The sequence below is a fragment of the Dromiciops gliroides genome, chromosome 6 (genome assembly GCF_019393635.1).
Source record: "Dromiciops gliroides isolate mDroGli1 chromosome 6, mDroGli1.pri, whole genome shotgun sequence".
NCBI classification, from domain to species: Eukaryota; Metazoa; Chordata; class Mammalia; order Microbiotheria; family Microbiotheriidae; genus Dromiciops; species Dromiciops gliroides.
In genome coordinates this window covers 20,642,471-20,667,955 of record NC_057866.1, presented here as the reverse complement: position 1 = coordinate 20,667,955, position 25,485 = coordinate 20,642,471, and the positions used below count along the sequence as shown (strand labels likewise).

The 25,485-nt window shown below is 34.5% G+C and overlaps 3 protein-coding genes across 3 annotated transcripts; 1 reads left to right on the top strand and 2 right to left on the bottom strand.

Moving 5' to 3' along the window:
* The first annotated feature begins 718 nt into the window (after positions 1–718).
* On the top strand, positions 719–8,616 carry LOC122732853 (olfactory receptor 4P4-like). Its single transcript, XM_043973254.1, has 2 exons — positions 719–1,620; positions 8,610–8,616. Exons 1-2 carry the CDS (start codon positions 719–721, stop codon positions 8,614–8,616), a joined length of 909 nt encoding a protein of 302 aa, XP_043829189.1.
* A 4,858-nt stretch (positions 8,617–13,474) lies between these two features.
* LOC122731916 (olfactory receptor 4P4-like) lies at positions 13,475–14,407 on the bottom strand. The gene has a single exon (XM_043972164.1). The coding sequence runs from the start codon at positions 14,405–14,407 to the stop codon at positions 13,475–13,477; it is 933 nt and encodes a 310-aa protein (XP_043828099.1).
* Positions 14,408–23,411: 9,004 nt separating this feature from the next.
* LOC122731915 (olfactory receptor 4P4-like) lies at positions 23,412–24,350 on the bottom strand. The gene has a single exon (XM_043972163.1). It carries the CDS (start codon positions 24,348–24,350, stop codon positions 23,412–23,414), a length of 939 nt encoding a protein of 312 aa, XP_043828098.1.
* Between the last annotated feature and the right edge of the window lie 1,135 nt (positions 24,351–25,485).

The following is a 25,485-nucleotide window of genomic DNA, read 5'->3' as shown; positions in this document are numbered from 1 at the left end:
ATATCTATGTAAATATCTATGTATATATGTACACATGTATGAATACATATTAGAAAATAATTTATTTCATTGAGCTTAAGCTCATTTTCTCTTTTTCAATATACATATGTATATCAGGCCTATGCATATATCTATAAACACATTTACCTGTATGTATCCTCATATGCGTATGTTTGCACATGCATTTCTACAGGTATGCACCTGTGTGTTGCATGTATGTATGTGTGTGAATTCTTTCCCATACGATAGCCTGTCAAATATTTGAAGACAGTTACCATGAAATGCCTACATTATCCTCTTCAGTGTAAGCATCCACAATTTATTCTATTTAAGCTCCTGGTATTGTCTCAAATGATTGCTGGTCTAGTTCCCTACCTATGGACATTCCTGATATATTTCATAAAAATAATGAAAATGGGGGTTATCTAAGTGGCACAGTAGTTAAAACATTGGCCCTGGATTCAGGAGTACCCAAGTTCAAATCTGGCCTCAGACACTTGACACTTTCTAGCTGTGTGACCATGGGGAAGTCACAACCTGCTTTGCCCCTCCAAAAAAAACCAAAACAAACAAACAAAAAAACAAAAACAAACAAAAATAATGAAAATGATCATGACCATAATGAGTAAAATATATTTCACATGAATATGCCTACATTAAAATAATATTTCTTCTAATTTCAGATATAGGACTTAATCCTGAATATACCAAAACTAAAATGGGAGCTGAAAACAATGTCACAGAATTCGTTCTCTTTGGACTTTCCTATGACCAACACATACCGATGTTTTCTTTTATCTTTTTCTTATTCTGTTATATCAGTCTCCTCATAGGAAACCTTGTAATCCTCATCTCTATCCATTGCAGTCATCTTTTCCACCAACCAATGTACTATTTCCTCAGTCACTTGTCTTCTATGGACATCTATTCTACTTTGAGCATTACACCAAAATTAATTGGGGATCTACTAACTGAAAGAAAAACCATCTCCTATGGTTATTGTATGCTCCAAAGCTTCACTATGCACTTCTTTGGCAGTATCAAGGTCTTTATTCTGACTGCAATGGCTTTTGACCGCTATGTTGCCATCTGTAAACCTCTCCACTACATGGTCATCAGGAGCAGGAAGAAGTGCAACCTTCTTGTTTTAGTGGCTTGGGCTGGTGGGGACGCTCACTCCTTTCCTCAGTTGACCATGACTCTCAAGTTACCCTTCTGTGGCCCCAATGAAATTGATCACTATTTCTGTGACATCTTCCCCTTACTGAAAATTGCCTGCACAGATACTTATACCACTGGTGTTCTTGTTGTCATCAATTCAGGTATAATTGTCTTGGTGATCTTTGTAATCTTATTTGTTTCTTATGCCATTATACTATGGACCCTACGCACACATACAGCTGAAGGGCGGTGGAAAGCTCTCTCCACCTGTGGGTCTCATTTCACAGTTGTGGTCTTGTTTTTTGTACCTGCAATTTTTTCCTACCTTCGACCTCCTACTACTTATCCAGAGGATAAAGTGTTTGCTCTATTTTATACCATCATTGCTCCAATGTTCAACCCCTTAATCTATACTCTGAGAAATACTGAAATAAAAAATGCCATGAGAAAGGTATGGTGGCAAAAGATTTTGGGGAAAGGAAATCTAAATCAATTTCATTAATTTGGTTCTTGTGATATTTTACGGAAGGATGAAAGGGCTAGCTATGCAAATGTAATTTTAATATTAAAAACTTCTATGTGAGGTCTTGCATGCTTAGGAAAATATCAGTCTTGGAGTACAGGCAGGGCGATGGGCTTGATTATAGGGATGAAAAATATAGACAAGTACATTATCTTGTGGGGGAGGTTAACTGTGAATGTCAAGTTTTTGTGTTGTCCGTATACTTTTTCTCTCCCAAATTATATTATTTTTAGACATTTATTACATCTCAATTTTCTGATTTAAAATACAAGGCTTAGTATATCACCTTCTATCAGACATACCATTTTACTTCCATTAACAATATACATATATGTAATATATATGTAAATAATCTATGTATTTACATGAATGTTTTTGTGTATATGTATTCTTCTGGAATTATTCTGTAGGCCTCTTCCAATTGACCCCACAACTGTCTGTGCTTCACATGACCGGAAACTCAAATCAAGTAAGAGGTTTTCACAAATAGTCTATGTATGTGAGGATATAGTTTAATAGGTTGCAAAATTTACCATGAACTCTTCATTTCTAGCTTCTTGGGTTTATTTTTTGTTTGTTTGTTTTTGTTTTGTTTTTTTCTTTGCAGGGCAATGATGGTTAAGTGACTTGCCCAGGGTCACACAGCTTGTAAGTGTCAAGTGTCTGAGGCTGGATTTGAACTCAGGTCCTCCTGAATCCAGGGCCAGTGCTTTATCCACTGTGCCACCTAGCTGCCCCTAGCTTCTTGTTTATCAGTACCCATTCTATATAAATCAGTGGTAGAATAATTTGAGCACATATTCCTTTATGACTTTTTAACTTCCATTGTGTACACTAAACATTCTAGGTTGAATCTGACACTTGATTTCCAAATAGTACCCATTCTGGGGCTATCAGAAGATTAATGAGGAAATTGTCAGTGGAAGAGAGAGTTATCTGAAATGCTGTGTGACACTGAGCAAGTCACTTCACCCTGTTTGCTTTAGTTTCCCCATCTGTAAAATGACCTTGAAAAGGAAACGGCAAACCACTCCAGAGTATCTGCCAAGAAAAACAAACACAAATGGGGTCACACCAAATGACTCACTATATTCACCTATGTCTAAGTAACTTGGTGTTGTAGAAAACACTGAACTTGGAACCATGGAATCTGCTTGAATTCAGGCTCTGATGTTTAACACCTCTGTGGCTTAATTTCTCTGGGCCTCATATACTGCATGTCGTAAATTATAGGCTTGGTCTGGGTAATCTCAAGGGCACATTTATCTTTTAGATCTAGGATCCTATTTCAGGGATTTTTAACTTTTTTGTTGTTTGTTTGCATCATGGAATTTTACCAGCAGTCTATAAAAGCCTATGAATTACTCAGAATAATGTTTTACAAGGCATGAAATAAAATAGAGACAATTAAAAAACATATTGAAATGACTATCAAAATATTTAAGTTGTGATGGGGTATGTATTTTTATTAAAATATTTAATAATACACCTAAATACAAACAAGTTAAATTGTATTTTTAAAGGAATATTAGTGTGAAATCTGGTGTTGACTGTAAAGGAATAGAATACAAAATTGTTGCATTATCTTTGACCAGGAAACATGCAGATGTCAGACTTATATGCATATTATTTTTATGCTTTTGATACAGATGTTGAAATTCTCAATTCCTTAATATATAAATTAATATGATTTATACATATATAGATATATGTGTATATGTGCATTTATCTATACATATACATATAAAAGTTTGTTTAAATAAGTATGTGATTAAAAGGTTTCATACTGTAACGATTGGAATAACGCCACCTGCTGGATACTTACTGTAGAGGAGTTCTGCCCATGAAGGGAAGGTCTTTGAGGGCAAGACCAGGAGTCAGGAAGTGACGCGGGCTAGTGGGAGGAGGAAGGAAGAGACTGGCGCTCAGTCTCGCTCTCTTTTGCTCTGGACTCTGGTGGAGAAGGGAGCTAGAAATGTGCTCTCCCTTTAATAGATAGAAATCTAGGCCTTTTTCTCTCTCTTTACCAAATTCTTATTCTCCTTAATAAATGCTTAAAAGTCTAACTCTTGCTAAAGTTTATAATTTATTGGCGACCACTCATTAGATATTTTAGACAGTTTAGCTAGAATTTTAGCCCTTAACAGATGGCTGACCACGAAGAGGAAAGCTAACCCTCAGTCTTCTTCTGATCTGCTGGTTGGGTAAGAAATTTCCCCTCCCTCTCCCTTTAACTGCTAAGTACTGGTGTACTGGTTGTGTTTTTCCTTTGAATTTTTTCGAATGGACCTTTTAAACTCCCTAATTATCCTATTTTTGATTTTGGTCTGTTTAACCAGACAAATGGGAGATAAGATCATGTTAATGCTTTGTTTTTGTGGATTTTCTATTTTTCTTTTTATTTTTGTTAAAAGAGCCAGCAACTTACTCACACAAGGAAATATCTCTCCCTCTCCCAACCATGCTTTTTCAGAGAAACCTGAAGAGATTCCCGCAGCTTTTCCCAGTTCTAACACTAATTGTTGCTTTAATTTTGCATGCCTGGAGGCAATGACCCACCCTCTAGAAGCTTTTAATCCCCTAGCACCTGGAGGCAAGGTGGGGGAAGAGGAATCCAGGCCTGAGTTCAAAATCAAGTGTGATTCAAATTGTGCTGGTCCCTCCCCTCCTCTCCAGACCCCACCCTCTACTCCTCCCATGGCTAAGCCCATTGCTTCCCCTGCCTGGGAAGTCCAGAGATCTAATGCTCATGCGCAACTTTCTCTAACTACATTTGCAGCTTCAGGCTCAGCCCTTCCCCAGCCTGGCTGTGCTTCTGAGACAACTTTAGAAAACCCTTTAAATTCCAGATATGCTCGATTTGTTCATAATTTTGCTAACCTGCTTTTGTCTTTAATTAGTAATCTTATAAAGCATTTGTATGGTGAAAAGACTGACAGACAATATAGAGGGGTTAAAGAAGAAAAACTTAAGCTGAATAAGAATGACAATCATCAACATAGTTCAAGACTCTGCTTCTTTTGCCATGGAAGGGTATATATTTTAGAGAAATGTAGAAGTAAGCAGCAAGGTATTGATATGAGTGTTGGGGATTTTAGATATCGGAATCAAAAGTGTTCTGAATTCACTCAGAGTATTAATGTCAGTTCAGAGGTTACATAGGATTTCTATGCTATTACACCTACATTTTGAAATTAATGGTATGGGTTTATTTTCATAGAGATTTTCATGCTTTTGAGATTGTGTTTTATACTTAGTTTTTAAAACAAGGAGAATATTTGTAAAAGCTTTTTATAATCATGTGATCAAGTTTATATTTTGTAATACTCTTATTAATATTAAGTTCATATTCATTTAGATTTCCTTAGTTTGAATTTCACTGTATTTTATTGTTCCATGTGTATTTTCTTCTATTCATTTGTCTATCTAATTTTGAAACATTGCAAGATGTTTTTGATTTTATTATACAATGTTAATTCTAGGAGTATTGTGCTCCCATATTCTGAGTTGTTTGTTTTTGTTATTTTTTCTCAACTGATTATTTGATCAAACTCTTTAAAGCATTTCCCTAGCAAATTGTTTGCCATGGCAAGTGTAAATTGATTCTAGAAGTAAAGCACATTCCAAAAAAAAAAAAAAAAGAGGGGAACATTTGTAAAAGTTTTCTTTTTTCAAAAAAAAAAGTTTTCTTTGAGATTCTGTTGTGCTTTAACTTGTATTTAAATATGTTCAGATTTTTCACAAAAGTAATTGTATACTAAGTAAAAAAAAAGATATTATTTGAAATTGTTGCATAACTATATATTGTGTTCTGAGTCAAGATGTATTCACATTTTTTGCAATCATTTATTATCCTCAATTTTTAAATCCATATGAGACTTGGATTATGGGAACTTATCATTTAAGACACTAATTACCTTTATTCTGAGTTATCAGATGCCAGTTGGCCAAGATGCCATCCAATCACAAGAGGAATACATGCAAGAGCAGACACTGAACTGTCACATGAGGGGAGAGACATGCATGAAGTCAAGGTATGGCCGAGGGAACGGCTTTTGACAAATGTTGAGGTTGGATTCTCTTGGTTTAATATTTTATTCTCTTTTTCCCCACAATATTGTACAGATGGCTGGAAGTATTCATCCCACCCATCTCACTTCTACACCTGGCTTCTATGCTCCCTCCTATATGCCTGATGCCATGGACATCTCAATCCCATGCATCTGATTAAGTCTGACTCAGTTTCCTCCAATATGTTCGGTGGCATGGACGTATATTCCATCCACCTATTTTAAGCCTGGCATACTGTATGGGCAGTATATATTGCTCAAGTGTGGGAATGCTCATATCCTATCATTTCTCTGTTCTTTTATGGTAACCCCCATAATTATCTCAGGTGTCATGATAAATACAGTGTTGAATTTGGCCTTGACACCTGTTACCAATTATATTAGATTTTCTAATTTCTCATAATGGCATGAGGATAATTAGGCAGATGATGCAAAAAGTGATGAAACAAAGATAAAAATTATTTTTAATAATTAATATCGCAGCAATTGTCTTCTCAATTACCCTCCATAAGGGGGGGACTATAGTAATATTAAATTTTAAAGAATGGTTCAATTTTTGTTTTATTATATGTTTCATGTGTAACAACTAAGATTCTGAATTCCCTTAGACATGTTTTTGAGAACTTTCATTGTTTGATTTGATTATTGACAAAGCTATTTTAAAGTTGTGTTAAGCTCAATTTTGTAGGAAATTTTCCTGGCTGATTACCAGCATCCACACATCAACCCCTGAAAAGACTTCCATTCCACGACTACACCTAGAGGACATCTGAGAAAAGACTTTCAGAGACTTTAAATGAACAGTTTTGATTTGTTCTTTTTGTTGGTTTTTTTTCTCTTTTCTGTTATAATATACACCATCTGTAACATGTATTCTCTGCAGAGGCCCTCCCTTTGCAAGACTAATGTCAAAGCGTCGGTTCATGAGGACAAAAAAAAAATCGCCCCTCTGGACAAAACTTTCCTCTCTTCCTTTTCTATATTGTTGTTCACATATTATTAGTTAGCAATAGTTATCATATTGTTTTTACTGTTCCGTCAAGGAAACATTTTGTTTCTTGAGGAACAACAGGGGGGACTGTAACGATTGGAATAACGCCACCTGCTGGATACTTACTGTAGAGGAGTTCTGCCCATGAAGGGAAGGTCTTTGAGGGCAAGACCAGGAGTCAGGAAGTGACGCGGGCTAGTGGGAGGAGGAAGGAAGAGACTGGCGCTCAGTCTCGCTCTCTTTTGCTCTGGACTCTGGTGGAGAAGGGAGCTAGAAATGTGCTCTCCCTTTAATAGATAGAAATCTAGGCCTTTTTCTCTCTCTTTACCAAATTCTTATTCTCCTTAATAAATGCTTAAAAGTCTAACTCTTGCTAAAGTTTATAATTTATTGGCGACCACTCATTAGATATTTTAGACAGTTTAGCTAGAATTTTAGCCCTTAACAATACCTAGATTTATAAGGTGAATATTGGATTCTATCTAAAATATAACAATTCTCAAAATATTTTTAAATTGAACTCCAATTATACTGAGTTTTTTGTTTGTTCCTTTTGACAAAAAGATCAATGATTCCTTTACTATTATTATTTTGGAATGTGACCAAAATAATTTATGCATAAAAGATATAAATTAGTTAACATGATTCAACACCATCAAAATCAATATTGTTTTGGGGATGGGTGGGCTGGACAATGAGGGTTAATTGACTTGCCCAGGGTCACATAGCTAGTTTAGTCTGACTCCAAATTTGAACTTAGGTCCTCCTGAACCCAGGGCCAATGCTTTATCCAGTTCACCATCTAGATGCCCCCAAATCAAGATGATTTATGCAAGAAATCTGAAAAGATTCTTCTTATTTATAGATTTATCTTTTTAACGAAGTTGACAAAGGATATCCAATTTCTTCTCCAACTTGGTAAAATGTTTCCTTTTGCATTTTAAATTTTGTAAAGATGCTTTATAGTTTTTTCTTCCATATTAGTAGTTTAGCAAAATTGTGAGTTTGTAAATTGATATCCTTAAGGCTGAATTCTGGATCTTGAATAGAAAGATTTATCTAATTAGTTTGGTTAGAAATATTTACAAGTTAAGCTAAACAATGAATAAAATCCTTCTTTTTAAAATGGTCCAGGTGACTTAAAAAAATCTTCCTTTAGTTTGAACAATTTCAAGTTGTGATCTTGAAAGAGAATGAAGTTCTATATACTAGAATATATCTATAAATGGATATGCATGCATATGTTTATATATACTAACATATATGTGTGTATCTGTATGTATAGATGTATGTATATGTATACATATAATATACCCATGTATAATGTATATACACACATCCCTTTTCTTGCAAAATCTGTTAAAAATTCAATGATCCAAAAATTTGATGCTACTTAAGCTGATGATGCTTATGCTTGCTGACTAACCTTATTTTAGATTGTTTGTTGCCATTGCAATCTGAACATAAATATATATTGATAATTACATGAGTTCTCTCATTTTTTCAATAAAGTGACAAAAAGTATCATGAAACATTTAAGGGACTCAAACAAAGGTTATGAAAGTTTTCTTTTCATGGAAGAAAACAGCATTTCTGAAATATCAACAGCCTTTTTGTTTCTAAAAGTGAATCACAAATTAAGAAACCTCCTTGTATTTAGAGGATAACAAATTGAGTTGGTTATACAAAAAAATGTGTAAATTCTATCCTTTGCAGATCAGAGTTTTCAATTCCTTGGTGACATGTTAAAAGATATATATATATATATATATATATATATATATATATCAGTTTTCTCCTCCAAGGACAAAAAGACATTTTACCTTTTGAAGTGTATATGTTTTTACTAAAGCCTTTCATAAAGTGAATGAAGCTTTCTAGGTAAACAATCACATTAGGTAAATCAAGAATATCATTTTGTTCAAGGCTGATGCAAGATTTGGAAATCTTCTAAATTTTGGATTAAGAAATCTTTTCACAAAAAGACCTCACATTTTGAAATATGAGGATCTCTTCCAGTTTTAATGGTTTCATAATTTGATGTCAAGTTTTTTTCTTCATAAAAATAATTATGGCCTTTATGTGACCTTTGGGCAAGCAAATTCATGCACTGAAAAGTATTCATCATTTTATTTAAATTCTCAATTGAAATTGGGTTTAAAAGTAAAGAATATACAACAGTACATCAAGAGTCCTCTACTCTATAATACTATTGCTGTTGTTACTTGTGGAGTCACATAACTTTCTGTGCCTTACTGGAAATATACTGATTTTTGGCATTATTTGTCCTTTTCTCATTTTTCTTTTGAAATGTATGTTATTTTCAAATATAATAATACAAGGATAAACCCTGTGACACTAGATCATTAGATTGTAATCTCATTGAAAGTGGGGACTGTTTTTTATCTCTTTTGCTATCTGCAAAGTTTAGTAGAATTCTTTCACATAGAGAAATTTTGAAATTGACTGATACCCCATTTTGTCATGCATAGTTTTATTTTATAATAAAGAACAAAAAATTTATTGTAAAGAAAAAATTAAAACCACAAGCAAGCAAACAAACAAAAGAAAAAAAAACTAAGGAAAATAAAGGATCTCTAAACTCAAAGAATTTAAAGAACTTGTGTTACCAATCATTGGTCTAATAGCAAAAATAAGTTAATTTAAAAAAATATAAACAAAACCCATTTCATTCTTAATACATTCAATGTTGATACTATGTATTTTTGGTTTTCCTTTTTGCAACCAAATTGTCCAATTGTTCATCTATTTTATTTTTTTCATAAAACCAGCTACAAGTTTAACTTATTATATATGTGTATATGTATATATGTATGTGTATGTATCTATGTATCTATGTACTTTTAATTGGATGGATTACTGATAAAAGAGATCATGTAAATATGATAAAATTAGTTTATTCAGTTTGTTTAATAAATTATATTAAATAAATAGGAATTGTGAATAAAAGGTAATTGAATGATCAATGAGAGAAATATTGACAATTTCGTGACACATAATGAGACATCACCCAATTCCCGTAGAACTTATTCCCGTAGAACTTGTGATAAGAATGAATAACACAAATTAAACAATAGTAGGCGGAAAGTGGAGTTGTCACCCCACAGGATCTATACATGGGAGCAATCGACTTAAACACTGTTAAATCTATAGTATATAATAGTATGTAATTTCCATAGGAGTGTAAAAAATACCAAAACAGTTTATTAATTAATCAAAATAAGCTGGGCTCATTCTTAGCTGGAGACATGTTTGTCTGGGACATCATCATGGAGCTGGTTCAAATTGAAATCCATTGACCCTCACAATTCAGATTCAGTTCCTGACTTCTCTTATACTCTTTTGGTTGTTAACCTTTGTTCCCAATTTCTATTTCTCTTCCTTATCTTCTCACTCCTTTACTATTTTTAATTTTCTGGCCCTCTCCTTTTCCTCAATTTTTGGTTTCCGTATCCATACCATCATGGAATAATTTCATCTTCAAGTCTCCACCGACAGCTCAAAATCATTATTCCTAATCCCTTAGCCAAACTTCATCCTTTTCTTGATGTGAGCAGTTTTCCCAAGTTCCTTTATTAAAAAATAATAACCCAGGGGCAGCTAGGTGGTACAGTGGATAGAGCACCTGGCCCTGGAGTCAGGAGGACCTGAGTTCAAATCTGGCCTCAGACACTTAACACTTACTAGCTGTGTGACCCTGGGCAAGTCACTTAACCCCAATTGCCTCACTAAAAAAATAATAATAACCCAAATACAGAATATACTGTCTTTTCCTCCCTCAAACGCTTTCATTTTCTCAATTATTTTCATGTTACCACCAAGAAACTTTACTAACCTGAAACATTGGCCAACAATTTTGTTTTTTTCCTGATATCTGTGTATGTATGTATGTATGTATGTATTTATGTTTGTGGTATGTCTCCTCACTTCTATTCACTGAGTATTGTTTATTTTTTAAACTGTTTCTTAGGCTTCTTCTTTGTTTTCCAACCCTATGGATATACTCAAGTCAAGGAACTCATCACTTCATCCATATATTATTCTAAAGGCTGTCTAGATTATTTTACTTATTCCAGACACTACCTAACTTCAACATATATGCACATAGAAATATAGTGTGTATATACAAGCACACACAAATATATGCATCTATGTGTATGTATTTACATGTGTTTGTATATCTACATATATACATGCATACATAAATAAATGCATGCACACATATGAACACACATATCATCTTTGTAAAAAATTTCTACTCTCTAGCACAAATTTCTTCATCTGTAAAATAATAACAATGAGGAGGAAAATGATGATTTGATCTGTGTATTTATTGGAATAGACTAGAACTTTGAATTAAAGACACTACCTCTAGCAGTTCAGTTTGGCACCTTCTTTGTAACACATGGTCTTAGAAAATTCTTGGAAACCTAAACATGAATTGACTCCTCCAGACTCAAAAAGACAGTATGATTCGGTGGTGGGATATGAAGAAAATTCTTCCTGGATTTGTGGTCATACAGTTTGTCAATCTTTATCTAAAAACAGCTTATATTTATACAGAACATTAAAGTATATCAAGAACTTACTTCGTATTTTCTTATGTGATCCTCACAACAATTGTATGAAGTAGCTCCTTTTATTCCATTTCTCAGATTCCTTCTGATATAAATACTAAATCAAAATTGATATGGAATTCAAAGCAGGCACAGATAGCTGTCAATGAAATAGTTGAAGGTTTCTGTTTCCCAATAATAAAAGCTCACATTTTTGTATAAACTTTAGAGTTTCCATAGCACCTTACATAATCTTGTCAGAGATATTGGTCACATTTTACAGATAAGGTAATTGAGCCTTAAAGGGGTAAAATGATTTGGCCATGGGCCCGCAAGGCAAAATTGTCAGAAGAAATTAAAGCCTTATTTTCCTGAGTCCAAGGTCAATCCTCTATCCATTATCAAATGTTGTTTTAATGCTTACCAAAATCTAGAGAGTATTTTTTTAAATCTATGATTGTATTCCTTATACAGTTAACATATGCCCCCTTTCCATGTACATGAATTTACTTAACAAAGAGAATAATAACCACTATAATTGGTATTAAGAGAGGATAAAGTTGAAATAAAAACAATACATTTACACAGATAGGTTAGTTATTCTAAAGAACATTACAATCATATGTTCTTTTGGGTTGACTCAATTTTTATTTTCTATTCTCTAAAGCCACTTGCTTATGAAAGGCAATAAGCTTCTAAATTTCCCTACACTGCCAGCCACATTTTTTTTAGATTCCAAGGATTCCTTTATTTAAATATGTTCTATGGCCAAGTGTCTATAGATAAAACTACTACTGGTTAAAGATTTCTCAAATAAACCAATGTTCTACAGTGAGTCTATTAATGATTTTGGGATTGTGATTTGCAAAGTGCTAATTTCCCAGTGGGAAGGATTCTGGTTTTTTGCTTTTGTTGTTTGCTTGTTTTCTTGTTCATGGCCCAAGAAGAGCTGAACCTGTTTCAGGGGAATTATCATGAGGCAAAACTTCAACACACCCACCATCCACAACACAGTCATTTTTTTAATAGGTATGGATGCAGAACAGTCCTGATAAATGGGGAAAATGTTCATTCCATTAGGGAAGGAGCCAATCTTATTTGTTATAACAAATCAAATCAATGGGAATGAACAAAACTGTCTCACCAATTTTTGGATTCAGTTTGCCTCCACCCAACTTTTCTAAATCCATATGACTTTGACATAGGTAGAAATCATTGGAAATTAATATGGCTTTACTGCCCGTCATGACAACTGGCATAATCACTGCCCTTAAGAAGTGATGGTAATGCAGTTGATCTATAATGGGAGGAAGGAAAAAAACATTTTTCTATATATTCTGAGAGGGACATATTTTTTTTTAAATTAAAATAACTCCCCAACTCTATGTGAAGACTGTAAGCAAGGGTGATAATGTTACCATTATGAATGCTCATCTCTGCTCACACCTCTTTACTATTTTTTAAAACATATACAATAAGATATTTTAGAATGGTTTAAAGAGGAAGTAGTATGTAGCTTTGTAACATAGAAGTATTGTGAGGTAAAGTCTGCTGTGAGGACCATAGATATTTTTACCACTCTGTGAGTGCTTGTTTTTTATTCTCACGTGATGGATGTTCACCAATGAATACAACAAGAAGGATCTGTCCTTAAAGGTCATAGCCAATACATTACATTGGTTTCTCAGTTTATTAGAACATTAGGAAGTGGGTAAAATATCAGTCAGTTACTAGATGCAAGTTCACCCAACAATGAACCATGATCAAATAAAGTCTGCTATTATTCCTGGATAAAGAGTGCCACTCCTCTCCTCTAGGACATCCCTCAATATCTGAAATATTTTGAACCAAAGCGTCCTTCCTTGGCCACCATTCTCCTATTTATGTAATCACCAACGTTATTACATAAACTTCTTGAAGAAAGGAGAAAACCCGGAGTTTTCATTTGCATCTCCATTCCTGATCACAGTGCTTGGCATATAGAAAGAAATATATATTATGTTTAGTAATTAATTTTTCCTTTATTATCAACTAGAAAGGAATAGACTTTTCAAGATAGCATTTATTCCTCACAATTTGATGACAAGTGCTCAATTCTTTACTAGCATCCCAAGTGTGGGTGTGTAGAGAGGGAGGGAAGGCAAATTAACATTCATATGTTTAAGTTGAATAATAATGATGATTTTCTGGACCACACCTTCTGCATTGCATTCTTCATCTCTGCATTTCTCAGTGTGTAAATGAGAGGATTCAACATAGGTGCAATCACTGTATAAAACACAGAAAATTCCTTGTCATTATTGCCAGTTCTGGGTGGAGGGACATACGTGGAGATACAAGGCACAAAGAAAAGGACCACAACCATGATGTGGGAACCACAAGTAGAAAGAGCTTTTCTCCTACCCTCTGATGAGCATGTTCGAAGGTTATATAATATGACAATATAAGATGACAACAAGACCAAAAATGTAACCAATGCTACCATCCCAGTATTTGCAATGACTAAGATATTAACAATACTTGTGTCCATGCAAACCAGTTGCAGGAGGGGTTTAACATCACATATGTAGTGATCAATCTGATTAGGGCCACAGAATGGTAAACTAAGAATCAAGAGTAGCTGAGCAATGGAATGCCAAAAGGCCACAACCCAGGCAAGCAGAATAAGTAAGTTACATCTCTTCCGGTTCACAATTATCAGGTAGTGTAATGGTTTACAGATGGCTATGTAGCGATCAAAGGCCATTGATACCAAGATGAACATCTCAACACCACCCAGTAAATGAGCACTGAAAAGCTGAGTCATGCAGCTATTGTAGGAGATGGTTTTACTTTTGGCAACTAAGTCCCTAATCAACCTGGGGATGATAGTGGATGTATAGCCCAAATCCATAAGAGACAAGTGACAGAGAAAATAATACATAGGTTGTTGAATCAGATAACTATAGGAAATGGTAATGAAGATGATAAAGTTCCCCAAGAGGATTGCTAAATAACATAGCAAGAAGAATATAAAACTTAAAATCTTCATTTCCTTGTTCGTGAACAGTCCCAAAAAAACAAATTCAGTGACATTGTTCTGCATTTTGATGTATTTGGAGTAGGTGATGAGTATGCAGGAATAAAAATAATTCATCTGAAATCATACAGAACATAAAAATTACATTTATATTTCATTGGAAATACAAAATCATCTCAAATTTATCATGGAAACAAAATATATATCTATAATTCTAGTCATAATATTTTTAGATCTAGGATACCAGCTTGTTTTCAATTTAGTTATCAGAAGGATGTTTTCCACAATTAAATGTACGTTCTATTTTTTTTCATGATTTAAATTAATTTTTGTCTATGTCATCAAGTTTCAGGATAACATTCAATAGCATGGTTAGTTTAAAATTCTACAAAATAGGGTAGCAATTCAATAAAAAAAATACTGTCCCCAGTGCCACACATTGTGCAAGGTAAATCAAAACATAATTAAATTGAATATGGCTATAGGGTAAGAAAAAAACACAAGAAATTTAAAATATCAGTATTCCATCTTACAAAGTGCAGTTAAATCAAATATAGTCATTAGTTAGTGAAAATGTACATCACAAAATATAATAATATGACTGAAAATGACATATTCCCAAAAGAAAATTAACAACCAATTAATAGAGTCAAGTAGTTTATTAATGTCTTAAAAATTGGATTGAAATTATCCAAATAAGAAAAGCAAAAAAAGCCACAAAGCATAGCAAGGCAGGAGCAGGCTAAAAATAAGATGACTCAAAGAAGATTTTAAGAAACACTATACAAGGATTTCTAAAAATTCTTTAAAAACATTATTGCCATTTCTAAAAGGAAGTCATAGAAGGAGGAATCAGTGGGACCTCTGATGATTATAATGAGCTCAAGTAGCAAGGTATGAGAGAGACTAATGCATTTCAGAGATGGAAATACTGAAGTTCTCTTGAGAGCCAGGGTGGGAATAATTTTTGGCAAGTTTCTGGGCAATTGGTGTTCAGCAGAAATGTGACCAAAAGAGAAGGAAAGAGCAGCATCCTTTTTCCATCCTTCAGTCTATTAATTTTGACTGTTTTTATGCTCCCCCATTTTGTATTCACTAGATCTCTATTCCCTTTTCTGGTTCTCCTCTGTCTCTATGTTTGTTTCTCTTTATCTGCCTCTCTCTCTTCCCTTCTACATCCTATCTCTTCCCCTTTCTCTCCCTCTCCTTTCTTTATCTTTTATTTCCCCCTTACTCTCTCTGCCTTCTTGCCTGCTCACTACGGAAAAATTTTTCATGTTACTTTGGGAGCATAACAGAATATCTCTATGTTTCAGTTTTATCTATTGCCCATCTCACCTTTTATGAGGGTCGGATAAAATAGTATAAGAGAAAGGGCTTTAATAAATATAATATATAATTTTAATTACACTATAGAAACAACATTTATCTAATAGCCAACCATCCCAAATGATGTGGAAAATAATAAACTGCTGCATAAAAGGAATTAAAATAGGTCACATTTCCTTAATTTTTCTAGATTTATAAAACACTGTCCTCCTAACTTCTGAATGAAGCAATCAGTGCAAACCCATTCACTCCTCAGCTGAAGACCTTTATCATACGCTCTAGTAATGAAATTTGATAAGTTTCTGGGGGTACAGCTGGGAAGCTAAGTGAGTTTAAGAGGAGAATGATAGTGCTGGAAATTTAAATTGAGTCAGATTTTTAGAAGGGTGATTGATTACTAAGTGTGCATGTGAGTGTGTGTGTGTGTGTGTGTGTGTGTTTCCTTAGTCTATTTAGCTCCTTGAAATGTTAGGAATGGAAATAGCATCAAAATAGAGTCAAGGTTTGGTATCAGTAGCTTAACACACAGAAAAAAGGATTAAGGAAGCAGATAAATATGGAAATATCGTATATGTGTAAATGAAAGTGGGAATCTTGAATTTGTCCTATATTAAAGTAATATACATACCTGGGTGATGATCTCTCACAAAAAACATATCTGGTACCTGAAATCATGGATTTCTGCCAGGGTAGTGAATGCGGGCACATATGGATTAACACAATATCTCAAAAGGAAGTATGATGCATGTATATTTCATCCCAAATTTCTTTTTTTCAACTAGAAGGTAGTCTTTTACATAATGAGTTTCATTTTGTACTAATTCTTTTTCTCCCTGTTTTGGAATCCAAAGAATAAGACATCAGGTATTCAAAGTCATCATTCTAGCTATATATACTAATACACTTTGAGCATTTCAACTAAATTATCTTCCAGGAAAACCTCCATGATCACTCTGAATTTATTGGTTTGTGAATGACCAGGGGATGAACTCCCAGAGACATGTTGAAGATGCCAAAGGAAAACCGTATTATAGAGAGAAGCTACATTTTGGTGCCTAGGGAGATCAACTTTTTTTTTTCTTTTCTTTTCTTTTTTTTTTTTTTAATTTTCCAGGCACAGCCAAGGTTCTTTGATTAACAAAAATGTCAGAAAATCTACTTTGTCACTTTGGATCCTAGTCCCTCCCCTTCTCACTTCCAATAGCTTATGAAAATTTTAGAAATTCTACTGTGTATTCCATTTATCCTCAGCATTATTTATTTTAAGTGATGGGAATTAGGAGAAGAGAAGGTATAAATATGTACAAAACTGATTCTTCCTAATATCTGAGTTCATCTCAATAATACATTTGACTCATATAGAGACACAATCTAGTATTTTAGAGGTAATCATAATATTACCCATCACAATCTTACTAGTGTAGACAAACTGCTCTCTGCTTAGTTTTCCCTTGAGGACTATATCATAAAAATTTCTTCTCTTTGTTCTCCTCTTCCTAAATCTCTTCAACCTTTGAACACTGCTAACATTTTCCCTGCTTGCTTTGTATGACAACACCATATTCTCTATCTTTTTTTTCTTTTTGCACACTATCATTTTTTAGCTTTTTTGGCTTAGCTTATCTTCCATGTCCTGATACCGAAAAGTCAATATTTCCCAAGGCTCTCTTTTGTTTCACCATGCTACATGCTATCTTCCTTGCCAATATAATTTTCTATATTATGTCCAAATGTCAGCTATTTTCAGATGACTTCCATCACTTCTACTAACTATTAAGCATAGATTTTCAGTTAGCTATAAAATATTTTAATTATTTATAAAGATGGCATATAAAATCTCCAGGATATCAAGGGAATCAATGAAAAGAAATGTGAAAGAAGGTGGTCTAACCTTACCAGATCTCAAACTGTATTACAAAGTGATAATTATCAAAACAATCTGGTACTAGCTGAGAGTGGTCAATCAGTGGAACAGAATACATATGAACTACACTATAGTAAATAACTATAGTGGTCTCATATATGGTAAACATAAGGAATCAAGATTTTGTTTGTTTATTTGTTTGTTTTTTTTTGAGTGAGGCAATTGGGGTTAAGTGACTTGCCCAGGGTCACACAGCTAGTAAGTGTCAAGTGTCTGAGGCCGGACTTGAACTCAGGTCCTCCTGACTCCAGGGCTGATGCTCCATCTACTGTACCACCTAGCTGCCCCTAGGAATCAAGATTTTGAAACAAAAACTCACTATTTGCTAAAAAACAGCTGGGATTACTGGAAAACAGTATGGCAGGAAATAAGTATTGTCCAACATCTCACACTGTATGCTAAAATAATATCAAAAGGTTTAAATGATTTCCACATAAAGGATGATACCATAACCAAGTAGAGGGGATATGGAATAGTTTATCTGTCAAATTGATGGATGGGAGAGCTTAGGACCAAATAAAACATAAAGACCATTAGAAAAATGTAAACTAGATCATTTTACTTATATAAAATTTATGCACAAACAAAACCAAGACAACCAAAATTATAATGAAGTCAGAACATTTGGTGTGTCTGTGTGTGTGTGTGTGTGGGGGGGGTTGCAACATGTATCTCTGATAAAGGCCTCAATTCCCACATATATAGAGAATTTAGTCAAATTTATAAAAAATGCAATTGATAAATGATAAAAGGACATGAACAGGGAGTTTTCATACAAAGAAGTCAAAGCTACCTACAGTCATATGGGAAAAATGCTCTAAATCACTATTTATCAGAGAAATTCATGATAAAAAACACCTCTGAGGTACCACCTCACAATTTTCAGAGTGGCCAATATAATTTAAAAAAAGAGGAAAATGTTGCATTTTGGAAGGGATGTGGCAAGCCTGGTACACTAATTCACTGTTGGTAGAGTTGTGAATGATCCAGCCATTCTGGAGAGCAATTTGGAAGTATGCCCAAAGAGCTATATAAGTGTGTATACCCTTTGATCCAGGGATACCACTGCTAGGTCTATATCCCAAAGACATCCAGAAAAGAGAAAAGAACTAGTTGTCCAAAAATATGTATAGCAAATCTTTTTTGTGATGGCTAAGAATTGGAAATCAAAGGGATGCCCATAAATTAGGGAATGGCTAATTAAGCTGTGGCATATGATTATAATGGAATATTATTTTGCTGTAAGTAATTACAAGCAGGATGACTTTAGAAAAACCTGGAAAGACTTACAAGAGCTGATGCATAGTGAAGTGAACAGAACCAGGAAAACACTGTACCTATTAGCAGCAATATTTTTTGTTTAAGAACTGTGAATGACTTAACTATTCTCAGCAATAAAATGATTCAAGACAACCCCAAGGGACTAATGATAAAGCATATTATCTGTCTCCAGAGAAATAACTGATATTGAAAGAATTCTGACTGTAGTATGTTATTTTTCACTTTCTTTTCCTTTTTTTTTCTTTTATTCAAGTTTTAGAAAAAATGACATGGAAAGTCTTACATAATTACATTTTTCTATCCCTATCCTTATCCCTATCCTTACCCCTACCCCTATCCCTATATCTATATCTTTATCTATATCTATATCTATATCTATGTCTATGTCTATGTCTATATCTATATCTATATCTATATCTATATCCATATCCATATCCATATCCATCTCTATCTCCATTTCTCTCTCTCTCTCTCTCTCTCTCACTCTCGCTCTCGCTCTCTTTCTCTTTTTCTCTCAAAAATATATGTGATTGTTTACCATCTCATGGAGGGGGGAGGGAAAGGAAGGAGAGAGTGATGGAATTTTTAACTCAAAAATTTAAATAAAATATATTAAAAGTTTGATATAAGAGCCAACAATAATAGCAATCTTTTATGTAGTGCTTATTATGGAGATAAATTATTATACAATTATGTTAATAACTAATGAATAATTTGTGATCCAGTCTTTTCTCCCATTTATTCATTAAGTCCCAACTCTTCTTAAAGTCAGTCTCTGAAGGACATTACTGATGATGAGATTACTCCTATTCTTCAAGGAGTGACTTACTCCTGCTATTCAATCTTGGACAGGACCCCACCCGACTAGAAGACCTAACTTTTGTTAAAGTATACATGAAAGTCAGTTTGGAAAAGTCTTTAGCCTGTGGAAAGTAGCCCCCCTCCTTGTACTCCTCCAATGCAGTTTAGGGTGACCCATTTCATGAAGGAGAAAACTGACCAGAGCGGTCTGGATGGACATGGATTCAGTTGTTCAGATTGCTGGAGACTTGAGTCTCATGATCAAACCATGTTCTCAGCAGGAGGAAATGAATTCTTCTAGTCCACCTGCGCATTAAATTACCACCAATAAAGGTTAATTTCCCTTCTCAGGAGCAATACCTTTTACAAAGTTATTTGGGGCAGCTAGATGGCGCAGTGGATAGAGCACTGGCTCTGGAGTCAAGAGTACCTGAGTTCAAATCCGACCTCAGAAACTTAACACTTACTAGCTGTGTGACCCTGGGCAAGTCACTTAACCCCAATTGCCTCGCTAAAAAAAAAAACAAAAAAAAAAAAAACAAAAAAAAAACCTAAAAAACAAAGTTATTTAAGGCTCTAGGATCTACAATGTGGGTCTTGGGGTTATTGGCCATCAATTTATTGATTGCTGTTTAGCCTACCCAGAAACTCCGATTCTTGTTTTTGTTTTTTGTTTTTTTTATTCAAATCATTGTGTGTCAAGCACTGTCATAAACACTGTACAAATATTATTTCATTTGGTCTTTACAACAACCCCACAAGGTAGGTGCTATTATTATCTGCATTTTATTGATGAGAAAATTGAGGAAAACAATCCTTTAAGTGACTTGTTCCGAGTTAATAGTATCTGAATTTGGATTTCAACTGAGGCATTCTTGACTTCATCCCTGGTACTCTATAAGCTTGGAATGAAGGGATATATGACATGACATGATATGACATGACATGACATGGTTGATATATTCTATCAGCCTAGGTTAAAAAAAAGCTTACAAAAATCAAAAACGAAAATCTTTAATTAAGGCTAGGCAATTCCAATTTAGAGATACACAGCTTGAAGTCCTTGAGGGCCCAAGGGGGACAGAGAGGGAAGGGTTAAAATAGCATCATGGAGGGTGTCTCAGGAAAGGCACAAACTCAGTATTCTGCTATATAATTTGTTTTGCATAATTTCCAAAGTCTATAGAGAGGTCTGAGGAGGCTGGGGAGTGTTAACATCTGGTCAGAAAAGCAGGTTCCAGGTGCAGCAACTATGGAGTTTCATAAGACTGACTCCAAGTGCTTTAGATCTGCTCCAACCATGGGGTAAGGTTCAGCCAGCCTCTTTGATGCCTACAATTAAGATAGATAGATAGATAGATAGATAGATAGATAGATAGATAGATAGATAGATAGATAGATAGATAGATAGATAGATAGATAGATAGGTTATAGAGAGATGATAGATAAATAGAAAGAAATAAAGATGTGTGTCTATGTATGCATATATGTATGTATATAGGTATATATGTATGTATATGTTTATACATGTGTGTATACACTTCACATATATAGAGCATCTTCCTGGCATATGTGTCTATATATGCATGTGTGTATACACACATGTGTGTGTGCATGCATGTGTGTGCATGTGTATCACAAAATAAGCAAATTGAGTAATGGGGGCAAGAGCTTTCAAAACAATGAATAGAGGAGAAAACTGTGACTATTTAAATTAAATCAAGAATTATAAAAGATAAATTAATTTTTATTTTGTGTACACTAATGAAATAACCTACTTCCGTTCTATAGATCCATAGAAGCACATTTCAAGAAGCATGCTTGTTGATAGAGTCGTAATTGTTGTTGTTGTTTATCCTTCATTGTCGAAGAGGACCATGACATCAGCTGATGACATGACTTGCATCGAATTGTCCACAGAGCTTAGAATAGAGTAGGAACTAATACATGTTATTCAATTACCAGCTATTTCTTCTTTCCTAAGACTACTCTTCTCTGGGAAGTATAAGAAACAATTTATGGCCCATTTATGCACTCCTTGACTCTGTGAAAATAAAATGTTTGTTTTTTTTTTTCTCATGGGTATTCAAAATGCATAAAATAGAAAAGGCTTTACCTGAGATCAGATAACAGCATTATATGCATTCTTTTTGTTTGCATAAAGGTATATTTCTCATTCAATTTATTTTATATCTGTATCATATGTTGGCAGACTTGTGCTAAGCATTTTAAAATCTAGGTGTATGCTTTTAAAAGGATCTGCTGGGGCAGCTAAGTGGTGCAGTGGATAAAGCACTGGCCCTGGATTGAGGAGTAAGTGAGTTCAAATTCGGCCTCATACACTTGACACTTACTGGCTGTGTGACCCTGGGCAAGTCACTTACCCATCCATAGCCCTGCCAAAAAAAAAAAAAAAAAAGGATCTGCTGGCAGATATTAGAGAGAAAAAATAGGAATGACAGAAGCCATCAGCTATACTACCTTGGTTGATTAGAAGAACTAAAAAAAAAAGGAGATAATAAAATAGGAGAAACTGAAGAACATCAAAGGAAATTAGTGATTTCATGGTTTACTCTCAGACTGTTCCTGTCCCCAGGCATTACTGACCTTTGCAAAGAGAAGCATTTTAGAAGTGAAATAATGAGTTGTGTAATAGAAAACAAAACCAAAAAAAAAGGCAGATCACCAATCTTTTTATTCCCAAACAATTCATTGAATAAACATTTATTAAGTGTTGATTATGTACAAAGTATTCTGTAGGCATGAGAGGTGACAATCCATTCTACTCATCTGGGTACCTGCTTTTCATTGAGAACTGGTTGGATTTGTTTAAAATATAATAGAGTTTCTTAACATGCTGAGATAGCCTAATATAGAAAACCCTGCTTCGCTCTATTCCTATTTCACATGGGTGGGAGTTTTTTGCATTGATTAGCTGCAAAACCAGAATAGTTTGCATTTTTACATCTGGAGGACTAGGAAGGTCATATTCTTTTCACCATTCAGCATTCTAGAAGCGTGAAGGTCAACCCTTAGCATGCACACCTTGAACTGAATGAACCATTGATTCATGAAGATCTTTCTTCTCCTGTTCTCACTTTTATCCTGTTGACCTAAAAAATGATGTATGGTATTTGTCTTATTCTATTTTATTTTCCCTTCTCATTTTCTAGATTCAGGGAATGATCCCCACTGGACCTACGAGTTTTAACCACAATGAAATATAAACCAGAATTTTATGCAGAATGTTGCATTGACTCATCCAAGCAGGGAAGACTTGAGAAGTCAGGATGCCTGACCCTTGAACCCAATAGGGAGATTCGACTTGAAACTAGGAGAGTGCTATATAACAACTGAGTTAACCCAGGAACCCAATCCTCTTCCCCTCTCCAGAGAATGAAGTAGTAAAGAGATATATTTATATATTTGTTATTTTACCTTTTTGTAAAATTAATCCAATTGCTAATGCTTTATTAGATCTTATGTACATGAGACCAAACCAACATTTTAGTGCAAGCAATCCAAGGCAGCTGGAGCCAATGTCTCAAGAAAGCTTAGCTAACAATTCGTTAAGGAATCAGGAAAACACTGGGAGAGCCATGAAATGTAACATTTCTTATAATTCTGGGTCTAGGGTAGTCAGTATTATCAAAGGTACTGTTTATCCCTGAAAGTTTCATGATGAAAATACTTATTTCTTAACTGGGTGGATATAAAGGGGAAAAACATTGAAATTCATCTGTTTTGTTTAAATAACAAAGCCAATTTTCTGGACCATACCTTCCGCATAGCATTCTTCATTTCTGCATTTCTCAGTGTGTAGATGAGAGGGTTCAACATAGGTGCAATCACAGTGTAAAAGACTGAGAACTCTTTGTCATTATTTAGGGAATTTGGAGGTGGGATATAGGTGGAGATACAAGGTACAAAAAACAGAACAACGACTATGACATGGGAAGCACAGGTGGAGAGGGCTTTACGCCGACCTTCTGATGAGTACTTCCTAAGGTTATATAATATGATGATGTAAGATGCTATCAAAACCAGAAAGGTTGCCAAGACAACCATTCCAGTGTTAGCAATGACTAAAATACTAGCAACATGTGTGTCTGTGCATGCAAGCTTTAAAAGGGGTTTTGAGTCACACATATAGTGATCTATTTGATTAGGGCCACAGAAAGGTAACCTCAGGATCATGAGAAGCTGGGCAATGGAATGCCAAAATGCCACCACCCAGGCAAGCAGGATCAGCATGTTACATCTCTGCCTGTTGACAATCATCATGTAGTGTAAGGGCTTACAAATGGCGACATAGCGATCAAAGGCCATGGACACTAAAATGAACATCTCAACACCTCCCAGTAAGTGAGAAGTAAAAAGCTGAGTCATGCAGCAACTATAGGAGATATTCTTCTTTGTGGCAATTAAGTCACTAATCAGCCTGGGAACTATGGTGGAAGTAAAGCATGGGTCCATGAAGGACAAGTGCCAAAGAAAATAGTACATGGGTTGCTGCATTAGATGGCTGTATGTGATGGTGATGAAGATAATGAAATTCCCCAAGAAGATGGCTAAATAACAGGCCATGAAAATGACAAAACACATTGTCTTCATTTCTTTCTTCATGAGAAGTCCCAAGAGTATAAATTCAGTGACATTGCTATGATCTTCCATGTATTGAGAATAATAAATGATTATCCAGAAGTTTAATTAACCTGAAAATATAGGGGACATGATAAAAGCCTAGTTAGCATTAAATGGATAATTCTTTGTGAAGGTAAAGGCAAATTCTGTTACTGCAACTCACACTGTTCTTAAATTTGATCTTTTAAAAACATTTCAGAGGAAGGGACTATTATTATTATTATTATTATTATTATTATTATTATCATTATCATTATTACAACTACTATTATTGTTATTATTATCCATCCCATGGAAAATTTTCTAAAATTCATTGGCCATCCAACAATTCCTTCTTTGCCAATAAAATGCATCGATATTTTAGTTTTTAAAATGTAAGGTCAATTTAAAAGAGATGGCAATATCCTAAGCATATACAGGCTGTATTTTGACATTAATAAGGCTCTTTCTTAGGGAAACCATGCAAAGTTGATTACAGCAAAATTAAATTTAATATATTGTATTAAAAAAGAAAATTGAACAATATGAAAACATATAGATATGCCTTTGTTAGCCAATTGAGATCTATCTAAATTTGATATTTTAATAAGGGAAAAAAACCTTAAAATTAAAATATTAAATATCACTGTGAATATTTTTTAAAATTACTCAAGAAATTGAGGATAAATATATTGTTATTTGATCTTCATTCTCCAATATTGCCATAATAATTGCGCTGATGTCATGACTTGCACTGAATTGGATTTAAATGGCATAGGGCTGGGGGCAGCTAGGTGGTGTAGTGGATAAAGCACTGGCCCTGAATTCAGGACAGGCCTGAGTTCAAATCTAGCCTCAGACACTTACTAGCTGTGTGACCCTGGGCAAGTAACGTAACCCCCATTGTCCCGAAATTAAAAAAAAAAAGCTGTTCCAAATGGCATAGGGCTGTATATGGTCACCAATATCACTCTCCTCCAGAGCCATCTGGGTCCAGTGTCAAGATACATTATCAGTATGAGTGGAGATGACTTCAGATGTTTAAGGTGAATGATGTTAAATGACTTGCCAGGGTCACACAGCTAGTAAGTGTCTGAGGTCAAATTTGAAATCGGGTCCTCCCAATTTCAGGGCCAGTGCTATATCCACTGAACCACCTAGCTACCCCAGATAAATATATAGGGGA

Bases quoted from the DNA above. Each gene is read 5' to 3' on its own strand.
- LOC122732853 (XM_043973254.1), top strand. From the start codon at position 719: ATGGGAGCTGAAAACAATGTCACAGAATTCGTTCTCTTTGGACTTTCC.
- LOC122731916 (XM_043972164.1), bottom strand. From the start codon at position 14,407: ATGCAGAACAATGTCACTGAATTTGTTTTTTTGGGACTGTTCACGAAC.
- LOC122731915 (XM_043972163.1), bottom strand. From the start codon at position 24,350: ATGGAAGATCATAGCAATGTCACTGAATTTATACTCTTGGGACTTCTC.